The sequence below is a fragment of the Orcinus orca genome, chromosome 9, assembly GCF_937001465.1.
Source record: "Orcinus orca chromosome 9, mOrcOrc1.1, whole genome shotgun sequence".
Classification (NCBI taxonomy): Eukaryota; Metazoa; Chordata; class Mammalia; order Artiodactyla; family Delphinidae; genus Orcinus; species Orcinus orca.
The window spans coordinates 32,292,431-32,310,875 of NC_064567.1; the positions used below are offsets into that span (position 1 = coordinate 32,292,431).

The window sequence follows — 18,445 nt, forward strand, 5'->3', positions numbered from 1 at the left end:
AACAAATGAGTCTAATTTATACTGGATGTGAAGGTTGTCTTTGATTTGAGGGGCAGACTATCTTTCGGATGTTAATTCATATTTTCTCCCTGCATTCTCCCTTCTGTCATTTCAAGCAGCAGTCCCGATTTTGTAGTTCTTTGCCCCAGAAAACTATCAGGAAATCAGCTGAAACTGCCCTGTGTTTGGCAGGACGTGCTGCCACTGCAGAGACTGTTCTGGGTGACCTGAGGGACAGTGGAGAAGCTGAGAGGCACCAAGGGGTGGCCTGTGGGCCTGCACGCAGCACCCAGACCTCAGAAAGGGGGCAGTGAGGCTCATGTGGGGAGCCTGAAGCGGGGAGGGGTGTCAGGTCCTACAGCCCGTGTGCACGGAAGCCGAGAGCCACCAGACTTCATGGACATACTTAGATTCCCTCTAAAATTGTAACCTACTGCCCCCTCCCTGGACAAACACAGACCCACTTTGAAGTTTGCTTGCCTTTTGGTGACGGTCAATTGAGGTGTTCGACTCCAGAGTTTTTCTTCCTAAGTTTTTCTTCCAAGTTATTCTTCCTCAGCTTCAAGGCTGAGGATCCAAGGGACTATGAAATGGACTGGAGCTGGATGTAATAGGAGACAAGCTGGAGAAAGAGGGGAAGAGAACCTGCTTCCCTTCTGCTCTTTGCTCCTGCTGGAGAATCACAGCTATTATTATGAAGGAGACACATTTATCAACTGTAGGTCTTCCGTCCCCTGTGCTCTCCAGAGCATTCCTGATAGAGGCCCAGTCCACCTCTGCTTGGACATTCCCATTTCAGTCAATGCCTGTTTGGCCTCAGCCATTCTTGACCCTCAAAAGCCAGAACTTCAAGACTAGCTCCTTCAAGCCCCTGTCTAGCCCCTGCCACCTCCTTTTACATTTCAATTCCTGATACAGCCCAAGCTGTCATCATAGCAGAGTAGAAGCCAAATATGTGATGTGAACTCGTCTTTGCTTGGTGAAGAGCATGGCCATGGGGAGGGGAGAATAAGAACAACAGAACAGTGGAAGTGACATAAACATGGTTTAGACATTTTAACATCACCCTGAAGGTTCACACTGAAGAAAGATGTAATTTTTAAAAAAATGTTGGAAACAGGAATCAAAAGTTTACTTGGAACTAGTACATGGGTGTGAGGTGTCAGGGTTTACTGTATTTGGGGGTAGGTGGTTGAACATCTTTGATGTTTTCATTAGATATTGCAGAATAACATTAAAAATAAATCCCTTGAAGGCAGCAATGGAGAACCAATTATTAGAAAATGTCCCCAAAGTGATCCCTCCTGGATAAAAAGAAACTAAAACATAAATTTCTAGAAAAGAGTGGAGAACGCTTAATAGCAAAATCTATGGAACAAGAAAGCTACTTGTAGAGGAAAATTCATAGCCTTAAATACCTCCTTCTTAAAAGAATGTAAAAATGTACCAAGTACTCACCTAAGGGAATTAGGAAAATTATAGTTCTTATAAACAAGAGAAACCAGGAAGAAATAATAAAATACAAAACAAAAAGAATGCATCAGTAAATCCAAAACTTTAAGGTAAACTTTGTGAAGCTGATTAAAGAGGGAAAAAACAAAGAAAGATAGCAAAAATATATAAAATTAGGAACGAGAAAAGAAATTACCACAAATACAGGAGAGACTGAATATATAATATAAATGATATACACATGTAACTTTGTGGTAACACATTTGATGCCTAGAGAAAGCAGTAATTTCCTAGAAAACATGCAATCAGCTAAACATAAGAAGTAGAGTATCTGCACAGACCAGTCACCATTGCAGATAGTAAAAAGGTGATCAAAGACCTACCATTAACAAAGCACTAAAATCAGATGTTTCATGTCTGAGTTTTATCTAATCCTTGAAGAGCAGGTAATGTCAGTGTTTAATTATTCTGGGCCATATAAAAATATTGAAAGCTCCCCAATTCTTGTATAAAGACAGAATGACTTTTATACTGAAGTACTGACAAAAGAAGTTTAAAAAAAAATCAACCTTCCCATTTGGTCACATTGTGTCTTCTTGTATACACTGCTAGATCCAATCTGCTAGTATTTAATTTACAATGTTTACATTTGTATTCCAACAAACACATGTAAGGTGAGGCTATGCGACACTTATGGTCCAGCTGGGAGGAAGTGTCTTTATAGAGGAAAGCCCATCAGAATGGGTTTCGATGTCCCCTTATATAGAAGTAAGAGCAGAAGGCAGAAATGCAACTTGGATTCCAGTTGCCATCTTATTAAGTCAGGAACTCTGGACCTTAGGTAAGAAATGTAAGAACTGTGTAAAATCGATCACCTTAAAAATTGCTCTGATATACTGGTTGCTCTCATTCTGCCTCTCCATAGGTTTGCAAAAAAACCTTAAAACGACCTGAATGCTTGTGCTCAGGGGCAGCAAAGCAAGCCAGTGCTGGGAAGACAGCACCCTCCCTGGCATCCTGGCCCAGGGAGGTCAGAATGGCAAGAGTGAGTCATGGTTGCTCTCAGAGTTGAGCACAGCAGCTGAAGGGAGAGGTGGAAGAAAGGAATTAGCTCACGTGATTAGCTCCTCTCCTGGACCGTGGACTCATTCCCTCCAACAGCCCCTTATCCCCCCTTGTGTCTTCATTCTGTCACCATCTTTTCTCCACCTTCGCGGCTCCCATTCACTCCCTGTACCCGTCAAAGCCTAACTTCTGCCTCCCCTCTCCGTGGAAATGCTCTAGTCCTCATTGCTAAATTCACAAGGTGCTTTTAAATCCTTGTGTTACATTTCTTTGCTGCATTTCCTGCAACTGGGGTTTCCAACAACAACTCATGATGGGCCATTTCCACTTACCATTGCCTATGGGCTCTCGAACCTTTCATTTAAGACTTATCGCAATCTAGTCCAAACTCAGGTCGAAATCTTTTTTGACTTTGGTTTCCCCATCTGTTAAATCAAATAATTGTATTAAATAATTACTACATTTTCTTCCAGCTCCAATTTCCAATTCTCAGGCTTCCCTGGTCCTTTTCTGCTGGAACCAATCTCTCTACTCTGAACATTAATAAAAGTTTATTTGTACCTATCACATACTGCATCAATTTGCTCAACAGATCATTTGAGCATCCACTCCAGGTCAAGAGTTGTGCTGGGGGACGAAGAGGTAAAGAGGCAAGCAAAGCAGACACAGCCCCTGCTCCCAAGAGCAGTACCACTAGATGTGGATATAGGGGTTCAACCTCTCTGAGATAGTTTACTAAGAGCAGCAGCCAACTGCACATGTCCCCCATGGCTTTGCACGAAGGAGGTAGAGAGAAAAGTTTGCCCAAAGCACAAAAAGCCCTTGTGCACCTAAACCTTACCTGCCTGCTTGACTCTGCTCTTGGATGAAGACCAGGAGGTGGCAGGAAGTCCAGCTGCGAAGGGGACGTGGTGTGGTGCTTTCCCGAACGCTGCCTATTGCAACGCTCATGGGGAAAGATTCAGGATTCTAAACAAAAGGGAAAATAAGCCATGTAAAGGACAGTTCTTTCTTTTTACAGCACCAACTGAGATTTTGAATAGAGGTACTTTTCACTTCAGATAGAGGAGTCAAGGTTATTTATTTTTCTCTTTTGCTTAAGTAAAAAGAGATGCTTGATCATGCACCATGATCAAGTGGGGTTTATCCCAGGTATGCAAGGATTCTTCAATATACGCAAATCAATCAATGTGATACACCATATTAACAAACTGAAGGATAAAAACCATATGATCATCTCAACAGATGCAGAGAAAGCTTTCAACAAAATTCAACACACATTTATGATAAAAACCCTCCAGAAAGTAGGCACAGACGGAACTTACCTCAACATAATAAAGGCCATATATGACAAACCCACAGCCAACATGGTTCTCAATGGTGAAAACCTGAAACCATTTCCATTAAGATCAGGAACAACACAAGGTTGCCCACTCTTACCATTATTATTCAACATAGTTTTAGAAGTTTTAGCCACAGCAATCAGAGAAGAAAAAGAAATAAAAGGAATCCAAATTGGAAAGAAGAAGTAAAGCTGTCACTGTTTGCAGATGACATGATACTGTAGATAGAGAATCCTAAAGATGCTATCAGAAAACTACTAGAGCTAATCAATTAATTTGGTAAAGGATCAGGATACAAAATTAATGCACAGAAATCTCTTGCATTCCTATACACTAATGATGAAAAATCTGAAAGAGCAATTAAGGAAACACTCCCATTTACCACTGTAACAAAAAGAATGAAATACTTAGGAATAAACCTACCTAAGGAGACAAAAGACCTGTATGCAGAAAACTATAAATCACTGATGAAAGAAATTAAAGATGATACAAACAGATGGAGAGATATACCACGTTCTTGGATTGGAAGAATCAACATTGTGAAATGACTCTACTACCCAAAGCAATCTACAGGTTCAATGCAATCCTTATCAAACTATCAATGGCATTTTTCACAGAATTAGAACAAAAAATTTCACAATTTGTATGGAAACACAAAAGACCCCGAATAGCCAAAGCAATCTTGAGAACGAAAAACAGAGCTGGAGGAATCAGGCTCCCAGACTTCAGACTATACTACAAAGCTACAGTCATCAAGACAGTATGGTACTGGCACAAAAACAGAAATATAGATCAATGGAACAGGACAGAAAGCCCAGAGATAAACCCACGCACATATGGTCACCTTATTTTTGATAAAGGAGGCAAGATTATACAATGGAGAAAAGACAGCCTCTTCAATAAGTGGTGTTGGGAAAACTGGACAGCTACATGTAAAAGAAGGAAATTAGAACACTCCCTAACGCCATACACAAAAATAAACTCAAAATGGATTAAAGAACTAAATGTAAGGCCGGACACTATCAAACTCTTAGAGGAAAACATAGGCAGAACACTCTATGATATATATCACAGCAAGATTCTTTTGACCCACCTCCTAGAGAAATGGAAATAAAAACAAAACTAAACAAATGGGACCTAATGAAACTTAAAAGCTTTTGCACAGCAAAGGAAACCATAACTAGACAAAAAGACAACCCTCAGAATGGGAGAAAATATTTGCAAATGAAGCAACTGACAAAGAATTAATCTCCAAAATTCACAAGCAGCTCAGGCAGCGCAATATCAAAAAAACAAACAACCCAATCCAAAAATAGCCAGAAGACCTAAATAGACATTTCTCCAAAGAAGATATACAGATTGCCAACAAACACATGAAAGAATGCTCAACATCACTAATCATTAGAGAAATGCAAATCAGAACTACAATGAGGTATCAGCTCACACCAGTCAGAATGGCCATCATCAAAAAATCTACATACAATAAATGCTGGAGAGGGTGTGGAGAAAAGGGAACCCTCTTGCACTGTTGGTGGGAATGTAAGTTGATACAGCCACTATGGAGAACAGTATGGAGGTTCCTTAAAAACTAAAAATAGAACTACCATACGACCCAGCAATCCCACTACTGGGCATATACCCTGAGAAAACCATAATTCAAAGAGTCATGTACCACAATGTTCATTGCAACTCTATTTACAATAGCCAGGACATGGAAGCAACCTAAGTGTCCACTGACAGATGGATGGATAAACAAGACATGGCACATATATACAGTGGAATATTACTCAACCATAAAAAGAAATGAAATTGAGTTATTTGTAGTGAGATGGATGGACCTAGAGTCTGTCATACAGAGTGAAGTACGTCAGAAAGAGAAAAACAAATACCGTATGCTAACACATAATATATGGAATCTAAAAAAAAAAACAAAACAAATGGTTATGAAAGAACCTAGGGACAGGACTGGAATAAAGACGCAGATGTAGAGAATGGACTTGAGGACACGGGGTGGGGGGAAGGGTAAGTTGGGACGAAGAGAGAGAGTGGCATGGACTAATATATACTACCAAATGTAAATTAGATAGCTAGTGGGAAGCAGCCGCATAGCACAGGGAGATCAGCTCTGTGGTTTGTGACCACCTAGAGGGGTGGGATAGGGAGGGTGGGAGGGAGACGCAGGAGGGAGGAGATATAGGGATATATGTATATGTATAGCTGATTCACTTTGTTATAAAGCAGAAACTAACGCACCATTGTAAAGCAATTATAATCCAATAAAGATGTTAAAGAAAGAAAAAAAAAGAAATGCTTGGCAGGTGTGACTCATGTAGAAGGCTTTCAAAGATGGTGAAGACAAACCGCCACTATGGTTCAGATCATGGAAACACTCAGAGAACGCTCACACGCAAGCATCAAGAATGAAAACATGATAAAAAAAAAATGACCCTTATGAGAAAACATTTAAAAAATGGCAATGTTGAAAGTGGTCAGGTCCTACGATAGACTATTGGCTCTGTAGCTCTCATCAGAACTTTTTTTCTCACGACAAGTTTTCAGAAAGCAGAAGTAAAATGATTCCTAGAACCACAGTGCTGAGTTCTATTCTGTGAGTAGAGTCTCTGAATTGGAACAACCTGGGATGGCACATACATTTCGTTTCATTCATGCTTCCTGTCATTCATGCTGGAAATTTCTTTTGTGCATTTAGCCTATGAGGACATACAGTTTGGGGCTGAAAAAGATGGTACTTTTTAGCCGAAGAGAGTCTGTTTTCTAAGCCACCAACCGTAGGGGTGCCGAGGGCCTGGTGAAAGGAGTTCCATTAGCATAGAAAACCATTGTGTTGCACTGAGCAGATCTGGGGCCTTAGTAAATTAAATGTAACCTGTAGGTTTATTTGGACACCAACAGTTTTAGGGCTGGAAGACACAACTGGTTGCTGCAATACACAAAAGTTTATTTTTTCTTTTCTGAAAGCAAAATATAATAGAACTGAACATCAATGAATTTTGTACAACAAAAACAGCTTTTAATATGGAACAGACAGTCCATGAAGGTTTTAAAATCTCGGAATGGCTTCCCTTTTTCAAAGTCATGCTTTCTTGCAGTCCACGAGGAGTTGGCACGAAGAGATGGTGGCAGCCCACTGGGTGAGGTGAGTGGAAGGACGGGTGGGCTTCCCTAGATCCTAGTCAGCTGGTGCCAAAGACTGGATGGGAGGATGCTTTCCACTTTCTCCATGACAAAGTTTAAGGGGGCAAACAAAGTGCTGAGGAACTGCGAACAAACGAGAAAAGCGCAGAAGTCAGGAGAAATCTTGTTCAAGACATCAAAACGAACCTCTCCAACTCATGCTTTCATCTTACGTCTCTGCATTATAAAAAGCTTCCAAAGGCTAAGATTTCATGTTTATGTTCGTAGGAAACATGGGTTGACGAACAAACCTACATTCCAGCTTCTGCACCCGCCCCCATGGCTCTGATGGATGAGGGGGAGAAGTGTTGGCTGACAGGCCCTTCATTCCTCTGACAGCTGCCCACAGTTCTGAGGCCTTCCAACCAGCCTTCAGGATCTGAGGGCTGCCCATGGAGATGACCAGTGCCGTCAAAAGGGACTGACAGATGGGTGGCAAGTGAGCAGAAGAGTTAAAAAAATGGTGACAACTTCTTCATCTGCTTGCCTAGTTATAGAACTTTAAGTGGAAAAGGCAACAACAGAAAAAAAAAGTCCAGTTTGTCGTATGGCTGTGGATTGCTTTGGGATCCTATTGTCTCCCAAACACCTGCAGCCCATGTTCTTTTCTGAACTACCTGCTTAGTGGTGAGCATCATGGGAGCCTTGGGGAGGGCAGCAAGCTGGCCAGTCCATGGACGACACGTCCTTGTGGAAAAGGTGCTGCTCTGAGGAGAGCTTTGGGATCTCTTTCGTTTGGTTACTGAATTCCTTTCTGTTTTTCATGTAGAGAATAATGCTTATTATCTGTGCCTTTTAGGAAAGTCAGGCGCCTTGCCTGAGACTCATTTAACATAATCTCAAGTCTGTTCTGATTATGTTCTCGTGAAGACTCAGCGTCCCTCCACAAGCCATCCAGCATCTGGCAGAAGAGGTGCCCTAACCCAAGCAGGCACAAGACGGGTATTTGGATGGGTTTCCTTGCTCTCTGTTCAGAACCAAGGTATCGTCTCACTAGGGTTCAATGTCTGGTTCTTGTACGGAGGAGTCCTTTGTCCCAATCCCTTGCCCATAGCACAGCACCGTCTACACCACCAAGAATTTCCCACAGAAGTGTGCTGTAGGACATGAGTACATACGCAGAGGGGGAACATGGTCTGAGGCCAGACAAATTAGTAGACCTGAATGTAGTGAAGTTGAAACAGTCTCCTCTACTGGTCACATGTTCTATGGATTGCGGGTCCTCAAGAAGGGGTATGGTAGGCAAGTTTCCCAAATTTACATGACCTCAGAATCTGTCCTTCTTCTTCTTTTTTTTTTTTTAAAGAACCAGTAGAATGCAAACTGGGAAGTCCTGTACCACATTATGGCAGGACCATCAAGTGCGAGATTTGTGTAACGAAAACTCGAGAGAGTATAAGGTTCGGAACCCTTCTCTGTACTGCATCTTTTACATCAATTGAATATATTTACTCAGTAAGGCACTTAAGTACTGGGTGAGATATAAAAGCGTCTAGGACAAAAGTCCCACTGTCAGGAAGCTCAAAGCCTAGGGGTTGGGGAAGGGAGCCACTAAGACCTGTACCCAGCAAAGTAACAATACCAGGTAGACCACGACAGAGTAGAAGATAGACGCACAAACAAAGCACCAGGAAGGTTCGGGAAAGGGAGAGAATCCATTTTGTCAAAAGGAACAGGAAAAACTGAAAATGAGGTGACTGAAATAGTCCCCAGTGGATGGCTGGGGTATGAAAAGACAGAGATGGGGTAAGAATGGTAAGGAAAGACATGTGAGCAGGTGGGCCTTCCAGGCTCAATAAACAGCTGGAACAGAGAGGGGAAAGCAGCTGGTATGACTAGAAGAGATGGAGGTAGAGTTCAAAAGCAACTAGCATAACTCTGGGGAGGGCCTTGAGTGCCAGGCTGTTAAGGAACTTGCAGTTAAGAAAAAGGCAGCCACGTTAGTACTTGAGTGAAGGTAGGATGGCTCTTTCCTCAAGTGGGTGTTAGATACAGGGCAATGCCTGGCAACCTTCTGAAATTATCCTTGGTTGGGTGCACAGTACCACATGGGATGCTCACCCTACTTAATGGACTGCCTGTCCTTTTCAGTTTAGAGCTGGATGAGGTTGGAAGGCATTGTGGGAGATACTAGGCCCAGGAATGAGTAATTACTGCCCGAGCTGCCCCGAAAGAGTTTGTAAAATCCTAGTTCTGAGAGGATGACATGGAACAAGTCTACTGATTGTATCAGACCGACATGATAACACTGTAGAATTAAAACTATTTACACATAACATTTGTTCATTTGTTTGTAGTCAGAGATTGTCAAGGCTCCATAACACACGGCATTTGCCTGTAATGCTCAGCTCCATTAAGAGGAGCTAGGTGCTAAAGCAGTCTGGATGAACCGAGGATGCTGACGGGCAGGAAGATGAGGCCCACTGAACAAGGGGATTTTGCTGGTGAAGTTATCATATCCTGCACACCTAATCCAAAACAGACTTATAACCACCGAAGTTGTGACTGAGGTGGGAACAAGTGATGCATTAGCGTGAGCCAGTGTGGTCAGATGATAGGAATCGCTCAAAGTCTACACCCTGGGCGACTTCATACACTACACGGGGGGACACCAGGGAGCCTCAGCTTGGGTAGCAGAATGAATGGAGATGTCGTTACAAAGCTGGTTCAAAATAAAGGCCCGTCTGTTTGCTTAGTTTTGGTCACTGACCTGACTTGGATAAAAAGCGTAAAAGGGAGGCCTCTGGAAATTAAGTGGCAGGCCATCCCAGTTTGTGGTCTGTAAATGCCCCTCTTTCCACCCTGCGCAGCAAGATGCAGTGAGCCCTGGCCCCCTGGACACCTGTGCTTCTCGACCAGGTTCCACAAGAGAATTAACTCCTAATACCTCCCATGTATGTGATCATTTACTGCTCTCCCTCATATCTAGAATGTTCTAACCTTGGGACAATCGAGAAAAGAATGCCTTGAACGCTTTCCTAGAGATCCTAATTCTCTCGCAGCACCCCAGTTGCGATGAGCACCCTTTGCTGCTAGGTTACCTTCCTCCTTAGCAGCGCTCTCCGAGACCTCCTCCCCAACCCTCGCCCACAAGGAAGAAGCAGCAAAATGTAATGGGGTGCCTGGAACCGTTAAGCCCTTTTCATTTACTAACCGAAGGTCAGTGGCTTTCATCAGGAGGTATTAAACAAAAGAAGTTTGGTGGAACATGCTTTGTTTACTTAGGATGCTTCTTTGCACGACTGAATATCAGTCAACACTTTTTGGCCGAAGACTCAACCAATGCACATAGAGAAACAACAGTTTCACTTAGGGACTTGGGAAATTTTATTGCCTGAAAAGTTAAGTCTGAATGAGCAACACCAGGCAACCCTGGAACAGCTCATCTGTCTCAATGTCCAAAACGTCTGTCCTGGGGGCAGACATACACGGTCCAAAATGCACCATAATTCAATCAGTGTCTTGTGGTGAGAAAAAGCAACTGAACTAATAAAAAAGAGAGAGCAACACTTCAGTCGCCTGATCCTCCTTTTCCCTGAAACACCGTTATTTAGAAGAAGGTCATGGCTCGCAATGTGCTTCGTTAACGCTTGAAACGCCTCTGCTTATCTGAATAAGTTCCAGGTGCCCTACTGCAATCAGACAATTGACATTTCACTGTAATCAATATCAGACTTCAAAGAGGTCAGGGCGCATAAGTTGAAGACAAGAGTCAGAAGTCAGGGGGCTGGATCTCAGGGAAGGAGAGAGACCAGAGGAGGAAAGACAGGGCCCTTCAAACAGAAGAGGTCAGCATGCTGACCTTCCCACATTCTGTGAGGGGCTGGGTTTGGAATGATCACTTATTTATATGAGCAACCTTATCTTGGTAACCAAACATTCTAGGAAGAGTTAGTCCTAAGTCATTGAGGTAGATTAGATTAGGCGGAGAGAGTTGAAGCCTCTCATTTTACTATTTTCCAGTGGCTCACGCTTGGCTGCGGGCTTCCTTACTGGCTGCATATCAACATGTAAACACACTGGAGAGTTCCCAAGCTGCACGCAGCCTGGCGGGTGGCAGTGCAATCTCTCTCCATCTACTGAGTCATTATCCCAGGGACATTATCTCAGGCGAGGTCTGAGAAAATCATTTTCACAAGCTGCAAATGGTTGCAGGCAGCCTATAGGGCAGCTGTGATAACCTGTGGGGGGCTTCACGAGGGGCCTGATGAAGTGACAAGAGTGAAAATGTGGAGAAGACTCCGGAGCAGTGCGGGGAAGGAGGAGGGAGATGGGGCTTGTCTCCTTCAGGCCATCCATCTTCCTTCCCCATGAAATCTCTCCAGACGTTTTAGTACTGCTAAACCTTAATGAAGGGCAAGATGAATGTGATCCTCCAGACAGAGGTTTAAAAGCAAATTTATCTAAACTACTTTTGAAAACTATGAGTAGCTGACCAAACTACCACACCTTGGTAGAGCATAAACTATGAGGACCATAAAGGTAAATTTATATTTTATTTAATCATCTGGTCCTTGACTCAAAAACAAAGCTTTGGGAACATTAAATGAGGAGAGTGGCCCTTGGTCTAACATCCATAACGAACACATCTCTGTGATATTCTGGAGGCTACACAGCCTTACCTAGAGAACACCCAGCCGTATTCTATGTACTACCCTCCATTCCTCCCAGCCCTCTCCCTGGGCGACGCAGTTTCAGGCAGTTACTTTATTCAGTACAGGGGCTCTCAGCCCTGGCTGCACACCCAAATCACTAGGGGGGCATCTGAAAACTCAGATGCCCAGGCTGCATCCCAGACCAACTAAGTCAGAGTCCCCAGGATTGGGAGATCAGGCACCTGTAATTTTTAAGCTCCCTAGATGATTTCAAGGAGTAGCCGGGGTGAAACTGCTGGTTCCTAGAAACCTGTCACCTCAACAGCTCTGACGTCGCACCATGCACCTGCAAATGTCTGCTCAAAGGCTGGCTTTTTTGAGACCAGTGTTCTTTGAAGGAAATGGTCCTCAACCCCCATCCTTAGAATCGGTGGGGGGGCGGGGCTTGTTTAAAAACGCAGATTCCCGGGTGCTAACACTCAAGGCTCTGAACTTCCGGTGGTAGGGCCAGGTGAATTTTGTGCACACTAGGGGCTGAGAATCACTGTCCTGATCCTAAATTCCCACCAAGAGCTGCTTGTTAGTTCAATGAAGAATGACATTGACTAATGTTGTAAATGTATTCTTATTTTAAATTTTACTACATGACACTCTAATCTATTCAGACTTTTGGTAACTGCTTTAACTCAAAGGTTGGCTTGGGAATAGAAGCAAATAATGAATAGCATAGGCCCATAAACTAGGGAGCATCTAAGGAGGCAGCTTGGGTGATACTGGGTTCAGGAATCATATCATGTACAGAAGACTTAAGGAAATTGGAGACATTCTGCCTGAAGAAAAGAGAAGGTAGTAAGTTAGAGGTGAGAGGTGGCCATGAATATATTAGTTGCCTCAAGAAATTGCAAGAGGAAGTAGAGTTGTTCACTATAGTTTTGGAGAGTAGAATAGGAAATAAGTGGAAATTAAAGGAAGGCAGATTTTATCAGTATCAAGAAGAGTTCTGAGTGATCCAGTATGGAAATGGGCTTCCATGTTGAACAGGTGAACACTCCATCGCTAAAAGTATTCCAGATGAGTCTAAATGACCTTCATCAAGTTACTGTTGAAGGCAGTTTAAGGTCCCTTTCAACTCTGTCTGTGATCATAATTATAAAAGAAGAGAAGAAATGCTAAGCTGTATCTAATTTTTTACACTGATTCTTTCTGCAGAAACCACTACCATTTATTTATTTAATAATCATTTATTGAAAACCTACTATGTGCAAGGCACTGTGCAAAGCTTTGGGGATACAGAGATGAGGAAGACACAGTCCTGCTCGCAAAGAGCTCACATTCTACAAGGGGGTCAGACAAGTTTTTAACAATTATAATACAGTACAATAAACGTAATATAGGTATTCATGGAATACTGTGGGAGCTGAGAGGAGAAACATCTAACTCAGCTTGGGAGAAACTTAGAAAGGAAGCTGAGTATAAAAGAATGAAGAGGCGTTAGTAGACTGTACAAGTGCTGATGATAATGGGGAAGGGCATTCCATGCAGAGCAAACAGTACGTGCAAAGGCACCGAGGCTCACAAAAGCATCTGGGAATGGTGAGCAATTCACTGTGGCCCAAGACCAGTGTCTGTGCAAGAGTTGGGAGAGAGATGGGGCTGAAGAGGAAAGCAAGGGCCAGATCATAAAGGACCCTGTATGCCATGCTAAAGATCTGGGACTTTATCCTGATGCTGGTGGGAAACTACTGAAGAAATTCAAGCAGGGAAGTGACGTGCTCAGACTTGCAATTTAGAAAGATCATTCTTTTGTCAGTATGAAAGAAATACTGGCAGAGGATAAGACTGGAAGCAAGGAGACCAGTTAAGACTCTTGCAGGTGTCCAGGCAAGAAATCACAAAGATCCAAACTAAGAGACAGCCATGGGAGAAGAAGAGGTGAATTACATTTACCGAATGCCTAGTGGCTCAGGAGGTTAGAGCCGACAGACTGTGAAAGCCAAGACAGACAGGATATAAGGAGTGAGAGAGGGAAGAGTTTGGGAGGGCTGCTGAGTTTCTGGCTTGAGTAACTGGGTGGATATCAGTGCCACTGGCGGAGATCAGGAATACAGGAGAAGGAGCAGTTGTGGTGGTGGGGGAAGAAGGGTGATGAGTTCAGTTTTGAAAATGATGAGATTGAGGTGCCGGTGGGATTTCCAGTTCATCTTCAACACGCATGAAAATACTCTTGCAATTCCAGTCCCTGAACTCTGCCGAGCAGAAAATGTCAATCATCTGGAAAGGGATTAAATCAACCCAGCCAAGTTAGAAATCATCCTTGCTGACTCCACTCGCCTTGAAATCAGAATGGAGTTCCAGGGAAACAATCGATATTCTTTTCCTTATTCCTTCTGTTTGAAACTCCTCTGTGGCAAAATCAGTAAACTTATCCTCACTGCATGTGCAAGCTGAAATGGTCACTTTTCATCAAGGAAACAATGGTTCTTGGTTGTCAATGCAGATGGCTTTTCTTATTAAAGCTCTTCTCCATAACCCTCTTTAAAGACCCTTAATGGATTTCCATACTTCTAAATATCATATCTGTATACTTCTTAATACTACACACCCTTCACACCCTCTCAGTTCATTCCCCAAACAAGCCATTTAATTTGTAGACATTAAAACTTTTTAAATTTAAATCATCTTTGAAAATGTAAATTCTATCTTTCTTGAAGGAAAGACCTACAATATCTAAAGATTAGAAATGATGTCATTCAATTTATACAAAACTGAAAAACCTCCCAAGTATTTTTCATTTGCTAGGATTCCCTTAATTCTTTAATTCTTTCAGACCTCATGCATTCTTTTAGGGGAACTGCTGAGAATTTTTGTGTCTGTGAAATAGGCAAGGCATGCAGTAACAAACAAGCTACACTTTCTCATTCTGACCCCCAACCCTTGATCTCACTGATGATAATGAAAATTGAACAGTATGCAAAGGATCAATACAAGCACGTCCACTTCTACACAACGCTCCCCTCTTTCTCTTATGCTGCTTCTCTTGACTTGCCTGCCCCTTGCCTGCGGCCTCCCCCTTGGCAAATACTCACAGCTTTCGCAAAGACCCCCATGAGTTCCGGGAACTGATGTGTCAGGAGGGCCAGCATGGCTGTGAAGGAACACAATCCAGCAGTGAAGAGGATAAAGAAGGGAAGCTCCTTTTTTGGGTAAACTGAGACTTCATGGAAAGCTGTGGAGAAGATCAAAAGGGAAGTGTTAGGGCTGCAGTAAAATGCATTCTCAGGGAATTTCTGTAGGTGGGACTGACTCTGCAGAGCTTTGGCTCAAGTCTGCTGGAAATGAAAAAGGTAGGGCCCTGGAACGAACAAGAGCCCACATTTCAGCCAGCCTTTGGTGGCCTATCTGCTTCTCCCAAGTCCACGTTCAACCTTCAGAACTCTATCTAGGGCATGATAGGGCTAATTTGGGGATGTCACACACTCATGGGCAGGGACAGTAACACAATCTATGCCTAATATACAGTATTTCTTTTGCAAAAGCAAACACAAATAAAACAAAACTTTATTCAAATTATAAAACACATGTTCATTGAACAAAACCTGGAAAATCCAAAGTCAAGTATACTGAAAAAAAAATCCTCTCTCTAGGTTTTCACTTTTCCTGTAATTTTTAAATCATTGTGATAGGGTGATATTAGGGTATCTTGTATTTTTTCCTGGTACAATCTAACTATGTCAGTGGAGGGTGCCACCCTGATAGAGAGACATCCAGCGAGGACCATCCATCCATCAAAAATGGGAGATTTTAGAGCCTTTCATAACTTTTAAATTTCGAGTGGTCCGCACAGACAGAAAAGCAACTGAGGCTGGCCCAGTGGAGGGGAGCCGTGAGGCTGTGTGTGAGCTACACTGCCACTCAAACCAAAAGATTCGAGGGTCTCCATCTTCCTCAGGAAATCCAAGGTCTCAAGCCTTTCCTCGACCTTTCAGCTCTAAGCAGTAGTCCACTCTGCTGAAACTGAGGGTGTAGAGGGCCAAGGAGGGACAAAGCACAAACGAGCACATGCACCTGAATCCAGGGATGTCAACCTGCTAGGATTCTTCATGGGTGGACGTGTGCTCGGGACCACCGTGGACACTACACCACTCACGTGCAGCACGCAGGTAACATGTAAAGCCACCTACCCCCATCCCATCCTCACCCTCAGCACCCAATGATTTTGAGGGGAGATCAGACTTGAACCACTGCATTCAAATAAATAAACGTGATAGTTTATTTATAGATAGAAAAATAGTTTTCTATTCCAGGACTATAAAGATTATTTCTAGACAGTTTCTTTTAAGAACTGTAATCTTGTTCTAATAGTGAATCTATCCCCATGGAAACATGATTGGACTCAATTAAAACATTTTAAAAGTGTACTTTTCAGAAAACTGCCTTTCTTACCAGAAACTGTAAATGTTAACAAGGATCTCCCTGAAGGGGGAGTCAAAAGGTAGAGCATGGGCCCATCACAGGGATTTCTGAAATCGAATCTAATGCAGAGTGAGGCACCCGACGCTTTTCCACAATAAACTCAGATGGTGAGGAACCACACCCCTCTGAGGTCTCCCAGCTCCCAAGGTAACATGTCTCCCAGTGGGTCTGTCCTGCAAAGAAATGAGAGAGCTGCCTCCTGCTCTTTCAACCTGAGATGGCAGCCTTGTTTTGCACCCACTACATTGGAGATTTACGACCAGCTCAAAAACGTGGGCATTAGACAATCTGCCAACACTCAGGGCTCCACAGTTATACTGGCCCTCCTGGCAAAGCATTTAAATATGTTACAGCTATGAGATGTGACGTAGCTGGGGCTGGTGCAGGGTGGTTGTGGCAGAAGACAGGACGGGGAAGAGAGAGCAACCAAGATTTGGAGCGTATTATCTGAGGGAGGAAATTATGTCCTAAGTCAGGGCCACAGGAACAGCCTGGACATGCTCTTCATACACAGTATAATTTGATAATAACTATTTAGCTGGAATTGTCAAAACAATGTTGCATTACAGTAAACCAAATCATACTTTCCACGTGTGGTGTGGGCCCCCCGACTGCTAGCTTGTAAGGCCCTCGAGGGCAGGGTTTGCCTGCCGCCTGCTGTATACAGGGTTGAGGCTGCACGTGTGCCCTGCACACGTTACACCAGCTCACTGTGCGCCATCCGTGAGATGCTCACGGGAAATCCCGCCGGCGACGAGCACCGCACCACCGCAGAGGGCAGCCCCACCCCGCCCACGACTCCGCCTCTGGCCACAATGCCAGCGTCCCCGTGCCACCCTCCCACCCATGGCTCATCTGCAGCTCCCTCTGAAGCCAGTGCCTCCCCTCCAGACTCCGGTCTGTGCAGACTGCCTCTGACCAGAGGGAGAGCCCAGGCCGAGCCCCGCACAGTGGATCAGCCCAGCAAGGGGCATCTGCCCCAAACAAGGGGTCTCTGCCCCAAACTAGGGGTCTCTGCGCTCAGACCAACCAGTACATGATGGCTCTTCCTCTACATTTCAGACCTGGGCGGGTCTTTCCCTTTGATGAATCTGGAGAGACGTGGAGAAGCAGGAAGCCAAACCTACACACATAACTCACTTTAATGCTTATGCTATCAAATGAGGACAGGGTTTGGGAGAAGAGTAATAAAAGACAAGGAACATCATAAACATTTATCATTTCCACCTCTTCCCATCCCAGTCTTTGGCACACCACCCTCACCAGCCAAAGGGAGGATTATGGAGGGGAGACTCACATGGAAGCAGCTCACGATCTGCTGTTTCTGTACAGATGGGGTAAGGATAAAATAGATGCCCCTTTTCCAAGGGATAAGGGATCATCCGAAAAGCTGCAAAGGAGAGACAATACGTTAGAGGTACAATATTTGTCTCATAACTTCTCAAGTCCACAAAGAGACTTTTGAGCATTTTTATAATGGCTCACATTATAAAATTATAAAAAACATTAGGTCTCACACTGAACACTTCTACAAATAGCTCCCATAAAGGAGGCAAGACGTACCCAAAATCTGAGTCATGTGCTAGATAAGCTGTCAGAGATGCATTATGAGGTATGCCTCACACATTAACCTCACACTATATATTCTGGGAGAACCTCACAAAACTGAGTGGGAATGGGGGTGCAGAGGAGTAGGGAAAGCCAGCCATTCCAATGCCCAGGGTTTCCTCATCTACAAAATATTACGAAAACGTCGTAAGCACTCATTCAATATAGCTCACCTGATGGTAATAACACAAACCTGGATTGAAATGCTTCCCCAAGAAGCAAACATGGACTGACTTGTTGGATCGTGTCACAGATGCACAAATATGAAAGGCATTCTAGCATGTCTATTTAAAAAATATGTCTAGGTGGATTAGAATTCCAACCAAGATGGATGAAAACAAGAACCTAAAAATGCATGACTTGGGAGGTATTTCTAAACTTTATGAAACTTTTAAATCTTCAACATCATGTGGGGAAAAAATGGATCTGGAGAGATTGATTATCTGTATTTTGATGATATCAGGCCACGTAAGTTCTGGTTTCGTGGCATCAGATAACATTAGGTCTCACACTGAATTACGACTTTCCAATCAATCCATCCCTTCCCGTTATCACGTGTGTTACTCTCCCTGTTACGAGGTCATCAGCACGTTAGTCTCACTGTTTCTGTGAACAGTACTCGAGGTAATTTTTCTTCAACAGATGTCCGGTAACTACAGCATGCTGTAGCTATAAAATATAAAAACTAAACCCTACACTGGGAATGTCAGATTA

At 43.4% G+C, this 18,445-nt stretch overlaps 1 protein-coding gene across 11 annotated transcripts in view; it reads right to left on the minus strand.

Moving 5' to 3' along the window:
* Positions 1–6,798: 6,798 nt before the first annotated feature.
* The window catches only part of ST7 (suppression of tumorigenicity 7), a 255,129-nt gene continuing 243,482 nt past the window's right edge, over positions 6,799–18,445 (minus strand). For 7 of the 11 annotated variants that reach the window (XM_033428237.2, XM_033428238.2, XM_004269854.3 and 4 more), the window contains 3 exons: positions 17,421–17,513; positions 14,737–14,876; positions 12,872–13,921 (listed from right to left, as the gene is read on the minus strand). In XM_033428237.2, coding sequence (XP_033284128.1) covers positions 13,802–13,921; positions 14,737–14,876; positions 17,421–17,513 — 353 coding nt within the window. In that variant the 3' untranslated portion in view covers positions 12,872–13,801. Of the gene's footprint in view, positions 7,140–12,871; positions 13,922–14,736; positions 14,877–17,420; positions 17,514–18,445 lie in introns of those variants that run through there. The other 4 variants (XM_012533037.3, XM_004269855.3, XM_012533039.2 and 1 more) reach the window with 1 other exon arrangement.